Here is an 18,765-nt window from a genome sequence, read left to right as displayed (position 1 = left end):
CTAGTGAACCAACAAACATAATTACATAGCTAGCTAACTATTTCACTAATATAACTATCAATGTACCCCAGGCACACACACCCACACACACAAGTATGTACTTTATTATATGTATTTAAAAAGACTAATATTATATACATAAAAAAAAGACTTGTTTATACACATGGTACCTTGAGATTGTTCTCCAGGCACCGCCATTTTGACTGACGAGCATAAACAAATAGATAGGATAGGGGAACAGATTGCAAAATGAATTCTATGAAAACATGGGAATTGCAACTGTTCCTTTAAATATCTCTATGAAATTCATGCATTTCCACATAACATAACACATATTTTTTGCAATCTGTTCCCTTGTCATACCAATTTGCATGAGCTTGTCAGTCTCCTTAGCATAATTTAATATCAAGAAGGTACAGTGTATAAACAGTATTTTTTTAATAAACTAGATGTACCCTTTATTAGTTCGTTGCCTTGTTTTAAATGTCAGGGCCCTCAGAATTCTACCAATGGTAGAATAGTATTAGTTAGCGTTTTGGGAGCATTGGCTAAAAGCTCTGTATTTCAGAATGCTGGGAGTGAATGAAGGTGGGCTATTAGACTTATATTTCACTACATCCCAAATCCATTTCACACCAAATTTTTCCTTTAAGCTACAGTCACAAATCTGAAGCTGATTTATTATTTATTTATGTTATATTTGATCTGCTTAAATATCAAGCTTATAGCCTTGCTGCTCACGGTCATGTATGGACTGCAGTTTAAACTGAATATTTTTTTTTTTGTCTCAAGCCTTTTTTTTATGCAGTCTGAAGCAATCTGAAGCAGCAATACGAGGATCAGTGCAAAAAAGAAAATACTAAATTTCTTTAGTAAGAAGAAAGAAGAGGGGAGTTGGATTTGTTCTGGCATATAGCTTGTTAGCAGATACAGACAACACGGATCAGCATATTATTTATTTATGTTTGCTGACAGCGTGCAGGCGGGATAACTTTGCAGAATATGACTAAGACTGTATTTCCTGACTAAATCAGGTGTATTAAGGCCAGGAAAGTGCAGTTCAGTTGCAGAATCACAGCATGAGGGCTGGGAAAATAGTTTAGCATTAACGGATTAGCATTTTAAATAAAAATTGTCATTCTTACGCCTTATTCTGCACTGCTGTTGACCTCAGAGTCAGCAACTTTATCAGCTGCTCATTCTGAATAATCCTGCCGAATGTGGGAAATATATGCAGTGCCTTGCAAAAGTTTCAGCACCCATGGTTAAAGCATCTGCTACTGTGAATACTTTATGCCAAGCTCAGACTACACGTCATTTTTGTCCCTCATGATGTTCACTATGTCAGATTAAGACGCTATCTTCGTTTCGTGTCGTTCTCGGGGGACTGACAACACTACACGTTACTCACTGACCAATCATCGTCCGCGTCCTTGCGTGAGTTCATATGTCATCGTGGGGGAGGAGCATAGAATCTGACAATCACGGCTACAAAAGCCCTTTGCCTGATGGAAAAGCGACTGTGGGCTCCTGGGTTCCTGGGTGACCCAAATGGACATTACATGCTTTTTATACTCCAGAGAGAACTTAAGGTATGGTTAAGATGTAACCTCTTAGGTTTTAGTGCCTGTAAACAGATAATTTCATGGATGAAACAGATTATTAGACGATTATTAGATTATTCTACTCTTTCTTTGGTTCAGAGAACTGCAGGAGCACTGTGCCGCTTTCTTTTCCCATCTTTACATCAGTGCGCCGCAGAATGTTCTGTCTTCCTATTGGTCAGCGTCAGGGAGCACGTTGTGGGACATGTCAAACTAGGCGATAAAATACAAAAAAATTGTTCTTGTCAAATTACTGCTCTTTGACTGTGTCACACTATACGGACCTTTATCGCTCGCGACAAAGCTGAAAAAATTGGGTCAAAATTGGGCGAAAATCGTGTAGTCTGATCCTGGCATAAGAGGGTGAAAGGTGACCTGACTTTCTAAAGGCAAGACAGCTAAAGCTGACATATTGTTGAAATATTTGAATACAAAAATGTTATTTAGTTTTGAAATAACAAAAATGAAAACCACCAAAACACTGTTTAGCCTTCCTGCATGGTCAGTACATAGTAACACTCATTTTGGAAGAGTCACATCCAGTAATTTTCCATTGTGCTAAGTTCTAAGTTCCAGTTCTAATTGTGGAACTTTCATCCTAATAAAATGTTAGACCTGTGAGATTCTTGGACTGTCTGGCATGCACTACTCTTTAAAAATATATCTACACATTTTTAATGTTTAGGTTGGGAAACAGTCCCAAAGTAATGTCGGTCCGAACGCGGTTCGATTGTTACTTGTTAATGCTAAACTGCTGTTAATCTGCAGCAGTTTAAAAAAAAAGAAAAATCGGCGGAAAACAGTCTATGGTGGTGCGTCACTGACTGATAAGAACCCTGACAACATTAAACTGTCAGACGCTCAATGCTATCTTGGCAACAAACGTGTGCCACATGCACTTACATGCATGCTGTTGTGCAAATGGATCAGTCAACAGGTCAAAATGAGAGGCAATTAGCAAGACAACCCCTATAAAGGAGTGGTTCTGCAGGTGGTGACCACAGACCTTTTCTCTGTTCTCATCCTTTCTGACCGATATTTTGGTCACTTTTGCATTTTATCAGTTCTCTCACCATAGAGGTAGCGGAGGCGGAGTCTACAACCCACAGAAGTTGCTCAGGTAGTGCAGCTCATCCAGGATGGCACATCAATGAAAGCAGTGGCAAGAAGCTGTGGCATTTGCCAAAGAACACCAACATGGGCAGATTCGCCATTAGTGCCCTCTGCTTTTCACGGATGAGAGCACGTGTGACACTGAGCACGTGTGACAGACTTGATCGTCAGTAATGGTAAAGACATAAGGTCCTCAGACCCATAATGAGACCATATGCTGGTGCAATGGGCCCTGGGTTCCTCCTAATGCAGGACAATGCTAGACGTCATGTGGCTGAAGTGAGTCAGCAGTTCCTGCATGATAAAGGCATTGATGCTATGGACTGCCCCACCCGTTCCCCAGACCTGAATCCAATCCAGCACATCAGGACATCATGTCTCGCTCCATCCACCAACACCCCACTGCACCACAGACTGTCCAGGAGTTTAAAGACTGATGCTTTAATCCAGGACTGGGAGGAGATTCCTCAGAAGAAAACATTCGTCGCCTCATCAGGAGCACGACCAGGCATTGTAGGGAGGTCATACATGTACGTGGAGCCACGCACACAATACTGAGCCTCATTTTAACTTGTCTTAAGTAGGGGTGGGAGACATGGCTCTAAAATAATATCACAATATTTCAGGGTATTTTTGTGATAACGATATACTTGGCGATATAGGAAAACTAAAATAATTCATTCATTTCAGGAATATAGTATAATAGTACAGTTGTGGTCAAAAGTTTACATACACTTGTAAAAAAAACATAATGTTATGGCTGTCTTGAGTTTTCAATAAGTTCTACAACTCTTATTTTTCTGTGATAGAGTGATCGGAACACATACATGTTTGTCACAAAAAACAGTCATAAAATTTGGTTCTTTCATAAATTTATTATGGGTCTGCTGAAAATGTCACCAAATCTGCTGGGTCAAAAATATACATACAGCAACAAAATTTGTCAATTTTGGTGATGTAGCGAGTTGTGTCAATCAAATTAGCTTCTTGTCATGGCCTCTTCACTTCTTGTAAGTGATTCTGATTGACTACAGCTGTTGACTTCTCATGAGCCCATTTAAATAGGGCTCATTTGACCCAGTGATTAGACTCAGCTACAAAAGCTACAATGGGAAAGTCAAAGGAACTCAGTGTGGATCTGAAAAAGCGAATTATTGACTTGAACAAGTCAGGGAAGTCACTTGGAGCCATTTCAAAGCAGCTACAGGTCCCAAGAGCAACTGTGCAGACAATTATACGCAAGTATAAAGTGCATGGAACAGTTGTGTCACTGCCACGATCAGGAAGAAAACGCAAGCTATCACATGCTGCCGAGAGGAGATTGGTCAGGATGGTCAAGAGTCAACCAAGAATCACCAAGAAGCAGGTCTGCAAGGATTTGGAAGCTGATGGAACACAGGTGTCAGTCTCCACAGTCAAGCGTGTTTTACATCGCCATGGACTGAGAGGCTGCCGTGCAAGAAAGAAGCCCTTGCTCCAGAAAAGGCACCTTAAGACTCGGCTGAAGTTTGCTGCTGATCACATGGACAAAGATAAAACCTTCTGGAGGAAAGTTCTCTGGTCAGACGAAACAAAAATTGAGCTGTTTGGCCACAACACCCAGCAATATGTTTGGAGGAGAAAAGGTGAGGCCTTTAATCCCAGGAACACCATGCCTACTGTCAAGCATGGTGGTGGTAGTATTATGCTCTGGGGATGTTTTGCTGCCAGTGGAACTGGTTCTTTGCAGAAAGTAAATGGGATAATGAAGAAGGAGGATTACCTCCAAATTCTGCAGGAAAACTTAAAACCATCAGCCCGAAGGTTGGGTCTTGGGCGCAGTTGGGTGTTCCAACAAGACAATGACCCAAAACACACATCAAAAGTGGTAAAGGAATGGCTAAACCAGGCTAGAATTAAGGTTTTAGAATGGCCTTCCCAAAGTCCTGACTTAAACCCCATTGAGAACATGTGGACAGTGCTAAAGAAACGGGTTCATGCAAGAAAACCATCACATTTAGCTGAACTGCACCAATTCTGTCAAGAAGAGTGGTCAAACATTCGACCTGAAGCTTGCCAGGAGCTTGTGGATGGCTACCAAAAGCGCCTAGTTGCCGTGAAAATGGCCAAGGGACATGTAACCAAATACTAATGTTGCTGTATGTATATTTTTGACCCAGCAGATTTGGTGACATTTTCAGCAGACCCATAATAAATTTATGAAAGAACCAAATTTTATGACTGTTTTTTGTGACAAACATGTATGTGTTCCGATCACTCTATCACAGAAAAATAAGAGTTGTAGAACTTATTGAAAACTCAAGACAGCCATAACATTATGTTTTTTTACAAGTGTATGTAAACTTTTGACCACAACTGTATAACAGCATAATCATAATGTGGCAAAATAAATAATATAGCATAAAGTAATATAATGCAGCAAATAATATTGCAGAATATTTAGTGCATGCATATAAACTGCAAACTAAATCAATTATACAATAAATACACCTAAAGCTTCACAGTAAATAATAGACTACTTTTAAGACAGAACAGCCCTATTATCACGATATGGATTTTTAATATCATGATATTTCTGTGTCACGATATATTGTATACGATATAATATTGCCCACCCCTAGTCTTGAGGAATTTCCACTGAAGTTGGATTAGTCTGTCATTTGATTTTCCAATTTGTTTTTCAGTATGATTCCAAATCCAGACCTCCATGGAATAATAATTTTGATTTACATTGATCATTTTTAATGTTATTTTGTTCACACATTCCACTATATAATAAAGATTTCAACTGGTTTGTTTTATTCATTGAGATCTAGAATGTGCTATTTTAGTGTTCCCTTTATTTTTATATATATTTATGTATATACTTTAATTACAATCATAATCTCTGTCACGTCTGGTGCTGAAAGCGCTCCTGTTTCTCCCACACTCAGCTCTAACGGAGGTTCTCAGTCTAACAACTACACTACCCAGAACGCACCACCCGCTGACATCACACACACACACCCGATCACATGACACATCACCTGCTTCCTCCAGGAAGTCCTGAATACTGATTACCTGCCAGGCCCCCAGCTTTTCCCTTCCAAATCGTGCCCCCGAAAGTGTGCTGCTGAGGGATGAGAGGACCATTTGAGCAAAGCTATCCATTCACTTCCATTCATTTCGGGGTGACTTTAAACCAATAATAAATGTATTTCCAAGCCGTTTTCGATTATGACACGGCCCGTGTTCTTTTTTACAAAGAGCGGATTTTCATTCATAATAATAATCTGTTCATAGCTTTAGAAAATAACATTTTTATACAACTATGCTAACAATGACGTGAAAATTACGTGACCCAAAATACTGTGCTGTAATGTTTGGAGAAGTTGCTCCTTATAATTCAAAAGTACGGAGCCGATTGCCGTCGAACAGGGTCAAAGTAACCTCTTATTATGCAAATATAATACTACTACTAACAGTGATAATACATTGTAGATAATAGTAGTAAACAGAAGTAAAATAGGCCATTAGAATTATAATGTATAGACAGAACTATAGTTTATATTACATATTTATTATTATCATTACTGAGTTTCTAAATGCTTGTTATATAGACAAGCTATGAATATTCTTCAGTAAATCCGTGGACTAATATTGGATATCAGTAATTCTAGTTTATATCTGCTGTTTATTCAATAAAAGCCTCATTCTGGGACGGAATGGAGCTTTTCTCACTGTGGAGTGAATAGTTCTGTGCAGCTCCTATAAACAGTACGGTTGTTTGCGCGGCACGCGGAAGATTCGCGTCATGCTGGCGCCTGCGCAATCTCTCACTTTCCCGGTTAACGCCCCACAAGAAGCCGATCAGGAAGTGACACGATTGGCCTCACCTGGCTCCGTTGAAATCAGCGGGATGGCTTGGTCCAGTTAATATATACTGTCAATGTTACCTGCACTATAAAAGAGCACCTCAAGCACACACCTGTGTCGAGTATTGTTGGTTTATCCTCTTTATAAAGCATTATTGTTCTTTAGTCTCTGATTTTTTTTGTGTATGACCTTGCTTTTTGTTTTTTCAACGCCGTTTTTTGTCTGTTCCTCTGTGTTTGGATGTACAGTGTTTGACCTGGACTGTTTATCGTTTCTGCCTTTTTGTCTAACCCTGCTGCTGGCCTTCCTGTGTATGATTCTCTGGACTGTTCCTGTTTATGGTATGGTTTTGTCTACATGGCTCCTGTCTGCTGGATATTTACTGCTTCTGTTTTTGACTACTCCTGTAACGCTGTATTCTTTAATGAAGAACCAAATCTGTATCTGCGCATGTCTGAGTCCTGTCCCAAATATGACAATCATTTTATTCTTTTTTTTTTAACTTAACTGATTAGAGTTAACTCAATCTATCCCATTTTACATTACCCCACTCTCGTGCTACCTTTCACTAATCACAGTGTAAAATGTATTAAACCCCCTATGGAACCATGAGAGCAGATTACACTCTGACAGAGCCTGACTCTCGAGGGCGAATCCCATTTTCCACTCTGATTTGGAGTTGCTGCGAGCGGTTCTCAGGTTATGCACGTGTGAAATTACTTCTGAAGGAATCCTGAAGGAAACGGTCATCACAAGCTCAACTTGACACAGCAGACTGCATGACTTTCACTCAAGCGTGTACTAGAATTCAGAGTAGAAACATCAGGGAAATTTAAAATTATGAGATTATGAACCATTCATATTTTAATAAAAATCAGATTTGTAAATGCTTATATAAGCCCTACTCAAGCTTTCTTATTTATTCCTCTTATGTTTTTTTTTTTTTTTTGACCATCCAGACGGCTTAATGGCAGTGAGAGGAAGGAGGTCAGGAAAGAGAGGACCCATGAGGCTCAGCATCCTCTTTCAGAACTATTCTCACAAACACACGTCCAAACACACACAGCAGATTTTACACAGCCTTGCATCTAACTTTTAAACTAATTGAAAATATCATTTGAAGAAATCAATGAGCTATTATGGCTGCTATAAGGCATTTGGGCATGCTTTAGTCAATATAATTACTATAAAGCATAAACCGTTGTGAACACTGGGTATTTTTTATTGTTAGTGTGAATATCTACATTATTAGACAATGTGTTTTGTGTAGTAAGAACCCCTGGGAACTCTTACACTTCCTTTCATGGGGTGGTCCTAATGAGAGCCAGTTTCATCATAACATTTGTGATGGTCTATGTGACTGCCCTTCTTGAAATTTGCCCAGATTTACTGACCTTCATTTCTTCAATTTTCTTCTTTACTTTTTAGTCACATACTTAGTTTTCGTACATAAAACACACCAGATTATAAGGTGCATTATGTGATACTAGTAAAGAACAGGGGTGTTGGTGTGGTTTCCTCTTAAAATCAGCAGGTCTCGCCGCTGGGTAGTGGTGGTGGGGGGGTAGGAAACTAAGTTAAGTAAAGCTAAGCTAAGTAATTCTTAAAAAAATAAAAACATTCAAAGTCAAACGAGCGCTGGATTTTAATCCACACAGATTTCTCTCCTGAAAATTCTAAATCACTTTAATTTATTTACAGTAAGTGTAGATTTCCATATTTCCTCTAAGGCTGGGTGCAGCAGCATTAGCATTAGCAGCTAACTGCTAGCAATGCAATGAGAAACCCTGTGTGTTCCAGTAAGTCAGGGCGATATTAGCTTGCGGTTTGTCTCACGTAGCTTGTTCTATCGCGGTAAACGTGCAGACTACAGGCTGATATACTCACCTCTGAACAGAGAAAGCGTTAGCACTTAGCACGCTTAGTGGCTAATGCTAATACTGCTCCAATCTCTGTGCTGGAGAACTAAACTGAAGCTCCTGTATAACACTGTACTTTAGCTGAATGACTTTACTGCTCCTTACAACCTGACTGGTAAAACTCTTGATGAGTTCAGCACAGCTGTTAACTGAAAGCAATGCCAGGTGACTCTACCTCATAAAGCTGACTGAGAAAATCCAGCCAAGATGTGTAAAACTGTCATCTAAGAATCTTCAATATGAATCTTAAATATAAAACATATTCTGGTTTGTTTTAACATATTAATTCCTTAATAATAATAATAATAATAATAATAATAATAATCAGCAAAAGGGGAGTTGGTAAAAGCTAACATTAAAACTCAATATATGAATTCTATGGCACATTTACAATAATATGGGCTTCTGGAATATATGAATTGGCAAAAAAGGGCCAGTGTATGTCAAAATGGCAGTTCCAATAACAATAATGATTTTTTTTTCTTTTCTTTTTTTTTTCTTATTTTTAACCCATTTTCCCCCCAATTTACAAGGCCAATTACCCAACCCATTCATTAGGACTCCCCCCTATCACTAGTGATGCCCCAACACACCAGGAGGGTAAAGACTAGCACATGCCTCCTTCGATACATGTGAAGTCAGCCACCACTTCTTTTTGAGTATCTAGCGTTTAGCGTTCTTGGAGGAAAGCGCAGTGACTCGGTTCTGATACATCAGCTCACAGACTCCTTATGCTGATCGACATCACCCTTTAGAGTGATGTGGGGAGAGAGCGCCATCTACCCATTTCAAAGAGAGCAAGGCCAATTGTGCTCTCTCAAGGCTCTGGCAGCTGATGGCAAGCTACATGACTGGCATTCAAACCATTACATTATATATATATTTTTTTCGTTTCGATTCAGCTATCTGTAAGTAGTCATTAATAGCAATGATGCTTAGCCAATGTATTATAATATTCTGTATTGATCAGAACCTAAAGGTGCTGTATATGATTTTAATCCAATATATTTATGTAACATTTCCAGAAAACCAACAGCGTGAAGGAATATGGAAGTGGATCTTCTGAAGAAGCAGTGAATGGAGGGCTGTGTTTGTTTCGCACTTGTTGTCATGCTTTTGATTTCCTAGTGTTTCAGTTCAGACAGCACTCAGCATCGACTCAGTAAAAGCTCAGCGGGGGGTTAAAGGATTAGTATGACAGATAGAACGCACCACACAGTGCTCCTCTCATTATTCCCTATTACAGATTATTTTATGCACTGCTGAATTCTCTTTTACATTTGCTGGTTCTAACAGGTGCATCTGCTTTACACAGAACTGGCTTGTAATTCAAAGTTTTGTTCAAAGGGTTTACTGTTTTTCAACCCAAAAAATTAGCATGACAATTATCAGAGCCTAGACTGAAGAGCTAGCAAAATACATTTACATACTATGCCTACATACAGGAGTGGATTTGGAAGTTCTGGGGCCCTAAGCAATGTTAATTTCCAAGGGCCTTGATCAAATGGATTCTTTTGTATAGCAAAATGCAACATTCAGTGTTCATACACCTTTTACAAGGTAAAATTCAAGCACTTTCAAGGCCTATTTTTAAAGTTTTTCCAGCACCTTTCAGCTTTGGTAAATGAATGATAGCGGTGATAGCTCAAAACTGCGATTCAGCAATAATCAATATATCGCAAAACTATTCTCCACACTTTACAGCGACTACGCTACTGAGAAAAAAAATACTTCTAAGTTAGTAAATAGCAAAAATTATGGATCTATTGGTGTCAGTTTCACACAATTTAAATACCAATGTTCTTCACCGCATGTTTACCCTATTTATTAGATTGAGTGGTTACTGTATGTCAAATTTGGGGGGGAGTGGAGAGCATTTATACACACATATACTCAAAATTAATGCTTTTTGTCACACTGCAAAAGATGGTATTATGTTTATGTAAACACAACCAGAATTGTGTTTGGTGATAGCGTAAAACTAAGTTTTATGATTCTGAATGTGTCACCTATCTGTAGAGTATCCAACTTGAGTCAATATTGAAACTATGACACAAAAGATCACTAGACAAATAACCTTGAATCATTTTTCTTTTTTACTGATCCCCCGAGGATCGCCTCGTTCCACCACAGTGCTGACGCCGGGCAAACAGCCCCGGAGATTGGCTCTATCCACAGCTCTGTCGTTGGGCAAACAGCCCCGGAGATCGGCTCTATCCACAGCGCTGACGCCGGGCAAACAGCCCCGGAGATCGGCTCTATCCACAGCGCTGACACCGGGCAAACAGCCCCGGAGATTGGCTCTATCCACAGCTCTGTCGTTGGGCAAACAGCCCCGGAGATCGGCTCTATCCACAGCGCTGACGCCGGGCAAACAGCCCCGGAGATCGGCTCTATCCACAGCGCTGACACCGGGCAAACAGCCCCGGAGATCGGCTCTATCCACAGCTCTGTCGTTGGGCAAACAGCCCTGGAGATCGGCTCTATCCACAGCTCTGTCGTTGGGCAAACAGCCCTGGAGATCGGCTCTATCCACAGCGCTGACGCCGGGCAAACAGCCCCGGAGATCGGCTCTATCCACAGCTCTGTCGTTGGGCAAACAGCCCTGGAGATCGGCTCTATCCACAGTGCTGATGCCAGGCAAACAGCCCCGGAGATCGGCTCTATCCACAGCGCTGACACCGGGCAAACAGCCCCGGAGATCGGCTCTATCCACAGCTCTGACACCGGGCAAACAGCCCCGGAGATTGGCTCTATCCACAGTGCTGTCGTCGGGCAAACAGCCCTGGAGATCGGCTCTATCCACAGCTCTGACACCGGGCAAACAGCCCCGGAGATCGGCTCTATCCACAGCTCTGTCGTTGGGCAAACAGCCCTGGAGATCGGCTCTATCCACAGTGCTGATGCCAGGCAAACAGCCCCGGAGATTGGCTCTATCCACAGCGCTGACACCCGGCAAACAGCCCCGGAGATCGGCTCTATCCACAGCTCTGTCGTTGGGCAAACAGCCCTGGAGATCGGCTCTATCCACAGTGCTGATGCCAGGCAAACAGCCCCGGAGATCGTTGGGCAAACAGCCCAGAGAACGGGGCTTAGTTAAAACTTAAATAAAACTACAAAAAGTGCTAGAAAAACAGCTAAAATTTAAACAATGTTGTTGTATAACAGTGATTATATATTTTTTTATTTTTAACAAAGATTTAATTTACCATTTTAAGGGCACAAATCTGAACATCAACTTAAACCTCACTCATAAACAGACACTTCAGACATTCCGGCTCTTCCTGTCCTCAAACATTTCACTTAGACCTTCACCTCTGACACAGTTTAAATCTAAAGTAAGGGCCAGAATGCTAATCTCTATGATCTTATGACTCAAGTCTTAAGTAATTTGAGCTTTATGTTTCAGGCTAATTCCACTGTCTTTCCTCCTTCACTAAATGAATCTCATCCTCAAGCTGTCTGGACAAAAGTCCTGCGGACGAGTCGCTCCAGTTGGTCCTGGATCAAAGAGAACAGATGCCTCGTAAACAGATCACACATTCTTCTGCACACCAACACAAACACACAGACAGACAGCCAGACAATGTAGTCATACAAAGAACTTGCTGGCCTGCCTGCGGCTCCAATTACTACAAACATAAAAGTGAAGAAGAGCAGGCGGGAGGAGAGAGAGTCACTTGGCTGAAGATCACTGCAGTGTTTAATCCTCCTACTGTTGTTAAACACAAATTTCTACCCTGGTCGACTGGCCCTGATTGAAACGACTATCCCAGCATGTCACAGACTTAAGCCCAGTGCCCTGCAGAAAACTATATCTTAGCAAGCAAAATTATCTAATTTCAAGGCGATAAATCTTACAATTATTAAGCATTGTATATGTGTGATTGTTTTACTTATTTAAGGAATAATTATCTGATACAGTCTTACTTTTTCACCTCATTTTAATTATTATTTTTTTTTTAGCACAAAAAGGGGTGCAGAGTGGTTCATGGGTCTAATGTGCTGCCACTTTGAAAGGGAGTTTGCAAGTTCGAATCCCGGTCATGTAACTTGCCATCAGCTGCCGGCGCCCAGAAAGACCAAAATTGGCCTTGCTCTCTCCGGGCGGCACGAGGTGTCTGTCAGCAGATGTAGTGGAATCTAGTCACTGCGTTTTCCTCCAAACGCGATGATGCGTCGGCAGCAGCTCGAAAAAAAGTTGGAGAGCCAAATCAGGAATAAATAAACACATTTAAAAAAAAGCACAAAAATCTTTGTACCCTAATGGTGTAGAAAAGTAAAGTATAACTCTTTCTAATGATGGGGTGCCTTCAAGAAAAGTTGGAAAAAGGTAGTTTAAGGTATTTTTTCTACAGCTAAACATGGTAGTGGGTCGCTTTTGACTCGCAAGACAACACAAGTGTTAAGAGCAGATCGGTATTTTAATGGCGCAGCACTTCTGCTCTTCTGAGCGGACGAAACTGCATTTTTCCGCCTGCTCATTTAATTAACCCTGCCCCTGAGGGCTGCCTCGAGGTCACAGGCTGCAGAGAGGAGCCGAGCGGAGCTGACGGTCTGTTATTGGTCCCGCCCATAACCAGCCCTTTTACAATAACCACACCTTTTTTGAATAGAGCTGAATAACGGTTAAAAAAACGAACTCTGTGGGGATATAAAAAAATAACAATATAAGCAGAGGTTACACTAGCTGCTGCATTTAAATAATGGAGGTAGAATTACAGTATATTAGAAAAAAACGTGATTGAAAGTTGTTCTGTTTTGCCATTGAAACCTATGGAGGCGCCCGACCCGTGGTGGCTTCACTTTTGAGAGACGATGCTCTGTCCAGCTATACACAGTCTATGCAAATGTACATGTAAATGTAATAATAAAATGACTAATAAAGAGAGTAGTCAGAACAATCAGGGTCAATACCAGTGAACAGGAGCCAACAGGGTCGCAAAACACAGTTCAGAGATTGGTACACAGGCAGAGAAGCAAAATAGTCATGGTAGTCTGTGCAGTCTTTTATACCAGGCTTGCTAGGTGTTAGTACTCAGGCGAATCACTTCCTGCAGAAGTCACATGATCGCAAGAGTCACTGAGTGGTGAGTGATGCAGTTTTAGGGCCAAGCACAACACATGTATACACATTTATGCCAGAAAAAAGGGACTTTTGCTTGATGTAAGTCTTAGTTCACCAGTCTTACCAATAAAAAAATTGCTCACCCCATTTGCAGATTTGTTTTCCTTGATTTAAACATATACGTTTCATTTACATACATTTTGTCTAGTTTTTGCGAGTAAATTTGTTGCATCATGGAACATGGACCATGTTATCCACAGTTATCAGGAGCCTAAAGCTCATCCAATCGTTGGGTGCACTGTCCAAGAGCCTCAGTCACTTAGCCTCAGTGACGAGTGTGCTGTAAGTCTGAAGCGAATCCTGTAAATAGGATATTTTGCTGGTGACACTCACAGTCTCTGCAGATCAGCGTACTTGGAGAAGACATGATCAGGAAGCTCCCTCAAATCATTGCTCTTCAGGGACCTGTGCAATGAACCAGAGTCAGTGTGAAAAACAAAGTCTTATTGTTAGAGAAATTCATTTTAACATACAGCACATTTACACTGCCTGGCCAAAAAAAAGGTCACACACTCTAATATTTCATTGAACCGCCTTTAGCTTTGACTGCGGCACACATTTACTGTGGCATTGTTTCCATAAGCTTCTGCAATTTCACAAGATTTCAATTTCTATTTCAATCCAGTGTTGCTGGATTAATTCATTCATTTTTCACCAAGATCTTTCAGCAGCATTGATGATGGTAGAGTCTGACCAACCGCTGCACAAAGCAGCTCTTCTCCATCCAGCACATCCCAAAGATTCTCAATGAGGTTAAGATCTGGACTCTGTGGTAAACTCTCTCTCAATCCATGTGTGAAAATGATAAATGATGATCTCATGCTCCCTGAACCCTGAACTCTTTCACAATTCCAGCACCATAAATTCTGACATTATCTTCTTGGAATATGGCAGTGTTTATCATCAGGGAAGAAATATAAAATCCATTGATGGAAGAATAAGCTGGTCTATATTCAGTATATTCAGGTAGTCAGCTGACCTCGTTCTTTCAGCACATACTGTTGCTGAACCTAAACCTGCAGACCAACTGCAGCATCAACCAACCAAAACATAATTTACTTACTTACATCCAGGTGGCAACTTTTTTGGCCAACAAACCATAATGCACTTTTCATTTAGATGTATTCATAAACATCATATATCTTGACAAATAGTAAGATGATAGTAAGATTTAAACCCTTTTAACAGGTCAGGATTTTTGTCACTCTTAAATCTTGAGGTTCCATGTTTGATAAGGAACGATACTGAAAAGCATAACTGTAATAGAAAGTATAGAAAAATCTTCAAATGAATCTGCGACTGTCAAAATATAATGAATTAAATCATTCATACAATACAAATCAACCAGTTCACGGCCTACAAACCTTTAGTTTCGTTAAGTTTGTCTATTTTTTACGTCTATTTTCAAACACGCAGAGTTTGGGTTGATTCCTTTAACTGATCTTAATTATTAAGTCAAGTAGAGAGAAAACAGGCAGCTTCTCCAAGTAACTTGTAGAAGATTTCAAAGCTCTCAATTTTTCATAACGTAAATAACTCATTTTACTGCAGAGAATAAGGGTTTTATATCACCTACAACTGTAGCCTGTATATGAAACAAGGCATGTGAAGGGTTAAAAAAAAAAAAAACATTAAATTTATATCCTTCAAATTGTCTGTAAGCTCATTATAAAATGACCAGGGGTGTCACTAAGACAGCTTTGGGGTCGGGGGTGCTCTTAATATTCTCATTTATTTCTTATTCAATTTTACACTCAAGTGTCCAAATTTAAAGTCCATGAATTAGTGTTGCCCTGCACTGTAGTGAGCACTAATATGAACACATTAACTGATGCATATGCAGAATTTCCACACATTCCTGCCTGTATCATTTAAGCTGCAGCGTGAGGTGGAATCTGTCATAGGTTGCCAGGTCTGTATAGGACCCTCAAGGAAGATTGCTTGCCGCTTTAACACAGAACCCTCACTGGGGGGATTCTGACGATAGATCTAGGGTTTAAAGGACTCGTGTGAAGTCATACAGGAGAGAAGTTGTTGGGTTTATGGTAAAACTGGCTGCAGTACTTACCAACTGTTCTTTATTTTACTGAATATGATACAAAATGCAGTAATACAGAATATGGTAGAAAGAAAAATCACCCGCAGTTTTGCATTTTGTTCAGTTTCAGTTGAATAAAATATTTTCAATCATAGACTAGTACATCTCAAAAAGAATTAATATCATTGAAAAGTTACTTTATTTCAGTAATTCAGTTCAAAATGTATTACACACAGAGTGATCTGTTTTATGTGTTTATCATTACTTTTACTGTTGTTGATTATGGCTTACAGCCAATCAAAACTCAAAAGTGTCTCTGAAAATTAGAATATTAGAATTATATAAGACCAATTCCTACTCTCTGCAGTGTGGGCAGCGTGCCAAGTCCTGCTGGAAAATGAAATCTGCATTTCTATAAGGTTTATCTGCAGAGACACCCAGTTGAATGTTAGTTGAGCATCTATGAGGCATCTATAATGAACCATCCAAATAAAGATGTATCTAATATTTTCTTACAAACCATCCTAGGAATTATGTTTGTTCTCAACGAATTTGTTCAGATTTTCAGATCAAAAACTAACATTCCTGAAAAGGACACTTACAGCCAGGTCACGTTGGAGGACAGGAGAGGCACGGCACGTAGGTGCACCCCCACACACAGAACTTCTGTCTTTGTGCAGTCACAGCTCTCTGGGTATTGCTGAAGAGCTAAAGAAGAGCAGCGTACACAAAAAAAAAAAAAAAATACACAGGTATGTTAATCCGTGTAACTATTTAAGTGGACATGACATTTGCTATGAGGCTTCTGCTACACTGATCCATAAAACTCTATCTTTCCTCTGTCCTTCTTTGTTAAGTCTGAGACTTACAGCAGGCGTCAGTGAGATCCTCTGGATCAGATTTCTTTATAATAGTGCGATCGAATATATCAGCCCATCCACTGTTATCACCTGTGGAGAGAAAAATAAAGAATTAAATAGATAAATACAGTTGCAAGAGTACGTGTACAGCAGTGGCGATTGCTCTAAGACTGCAAGGGAAGCTCAGCTTCCCCTAAAATGTAAAAAAATAAGTGATTAAATATATACTGTTGTGTGTATGTGTCACTGATTAAATATGCGCTACACCGCGCTGAACTTAGTTCAGAATCAGCTTCTTATCACTGGTAACGAGGCGGCTTTCCTCTCACTCATTCCCGCAGCTTCACAGCGCTGCTTTAAACAGCGCACAGACTTCAATAGCGGAGAAAAGCGCGCGGCCAAACCAGACGAGTCATTGGATAAACGCTGGGCTTTGTCCCGCCCATCGGACGCTCAGCGTCTCTGGGGGTCTATGGAGCAGTGGGCTGGCCTCGGCCGGCCTGGACGCTCAGCTTCTGCATGATGATTGGATGATCAGTCTGAGGCGGAGTCCCTTTTTGATTGACAGCGAAATGAGCGAATCAGCGATCTTTAGTGTAAAACACGGACACACTTCACACTAGCCTCGCGCCAGTGTGTCAGACAGTTTTAATGTTGTGGACAGATTTTGGAGAAGCCATTTGATAGTCTTCCTTACGAAGAAAAATGTAAGAGTTAAACAGCAGCAGGGCAGATCAACTGCTCAGATTAATTTGGTGTAAAAGGTGGGAAAAGTAACAGGTATTTTCAGCTGTTCTGGGATGATAAAGTGAGCTGGCTGACTGGAAGTGCTGTAACAAATAAGATGTACTGATGGCCACGCCTCTTGATGAAACTATCTCAGGACATAAATGAACAGGGGCCAGTAGTAAGTATTGTGTTATCATTAAAAATAATTTAAATAATTTAAATTACTAAAGGGATTACAAAAGGAAATTAAAACTGTCCAAAAAGGAACTAAATTTACCTGCATTTTTTCCTTTACCAACTATAAAGATTTTGCGTAATGTTTTTTTTTTACTGATCATTTTATGTTTATTCATGTCATAGCGTCTTTTTTATGTAATTGTTCGATGTGAAGAATGGGTACCTTTTTGTTGTGTAGTGAAAAAATCTCAGTGAGAGTAGAATTTATGTATAAATAAAACTACATATGTTAAGATGTAGGCCGAAATTGAGCTTCCCCTCCTTGAAAGACCAGCATCCGCCACTGGTGTACAGCTGTAGACTATGTGACCCCTTTGGGATTATATTTGGATTTCTGCATAAATTGGTCATTAAATGTCACAAAAATAGACAAACGCACTCTGTTTAAATTAATACCACACAAAAATGATATGTTTGCATGGTTTTATTGAACACAACATGTTAACATCACATTCACAGAGCACGGAGGTAAAAGTATGTGAACCTCTAGACTAATGACTTTTCTAAGAGCTAATTGGAGGCAGGATGTGATGAGACTAAAGGATGAGTTGGTTAAAGCTGCCCTGCCCTATAAAAACACACACCAGTTTTGAGTTTGCTGTTCTTAAAAAGCATTGCTTGATTTGAATCATGTCTTGCACAAAAGATCAAGCTCTCAGAATATCTACATTTAAGATTTATTAACTTGTATGAAGCTGGAAAGGGTTACAAATGTATCTCTAAAAGCCTTGATGTTAATTTGTTCACGGCAAGACAGAAATGACTACAAATGGAGAAAGTTCAGCACTGTTGCTGCTACTCTCCCTAGACGTGGTAAAGTCCTGTAAAGATGACTGCAAGAGCACAGCTTGGTGAAGAGGAATGGTTCAAAATTCCTCCTGACTGTTGCGCAGGTCTGATCCGTAACTATAGGAAATGTTTGGTTGAGGTTATTGCTGCCAAAGGAGGGTCAACCATACTTTTTCCACCCTGCACTGTGAATGTTAACATGTTATGTTTGATAAAACCATGCAAACATGTCATTTTTTTGTGTGGTATTAGTTTAAACACACTGTGTTTGTCTATTGTTGTGACTATCTATCTATCTGCTTTACACCACAACTGTTTTTTTGCTACTTTTATTGTTTCAAATAAAAACAAAATACATAATAATGTGCTCTTAGTTAACAATCTCAGTACCCACAGTTCTCTAAGCTGTCTTGTTGGTAAATCATACATTTCTGAATCATGTCTCAGCAGACTTTCTAAAACCATGGCATGCACCGTTTAATTACTCATAATT

General features: G+C 40.0%; 1 protein-coding gene across 1 annotated transcript in view; it reads right to left on the bottom strand.

Moving 5' to 3' along the window:
* rxfp2a (relaxin family peptide receptor 2a) overlaps positions 1-18,765 on the bottom strand; it is a 159,265-nt gene that overhangs the window by 84,249 nt on the left and 56,251 nt on the right. The window contains exons 3-5 of the mRNA XM_049468936.1: positions 16,527-16,607; positions 16,260-16,365; positions 13,953-14,024 (exon numbers count right to left, since the gene is read on the bottom strand). Of these exons, the coding sequence (XP_049324893.1) occupies positions 13,953-14,024; positions 16,260-16,365; positions 16,527-16,607 (259 nt within the window). The remainder of the gene's footprint in view (positions 1-13,952; positions 14,025-16,259; positions 16,366-16,526; positions 16,608-18,765) is intronic.

The sequence above is a fragment of the Astyanax mexicanus genome, chromosome 20, assembly GCF_023375975.1.
Source record: "Astyanax mexicanus isolate ESR-SI-001 chromosome 20, AstMex3_surface, whole genome shotgun sequence".
Classification (NCBI taxonomy): domain Eukaryota; kingdom Metazoa; phylum Chordata; class Actinopteri; order Characiformes; family Acestrorhamphidae; genus Astyanax; species Astyanax mexicanus.
Note: the sequence above shows the minus strand (reverse complement) of the source record. Positions and strands in the feature narration are given on the sequence as shown.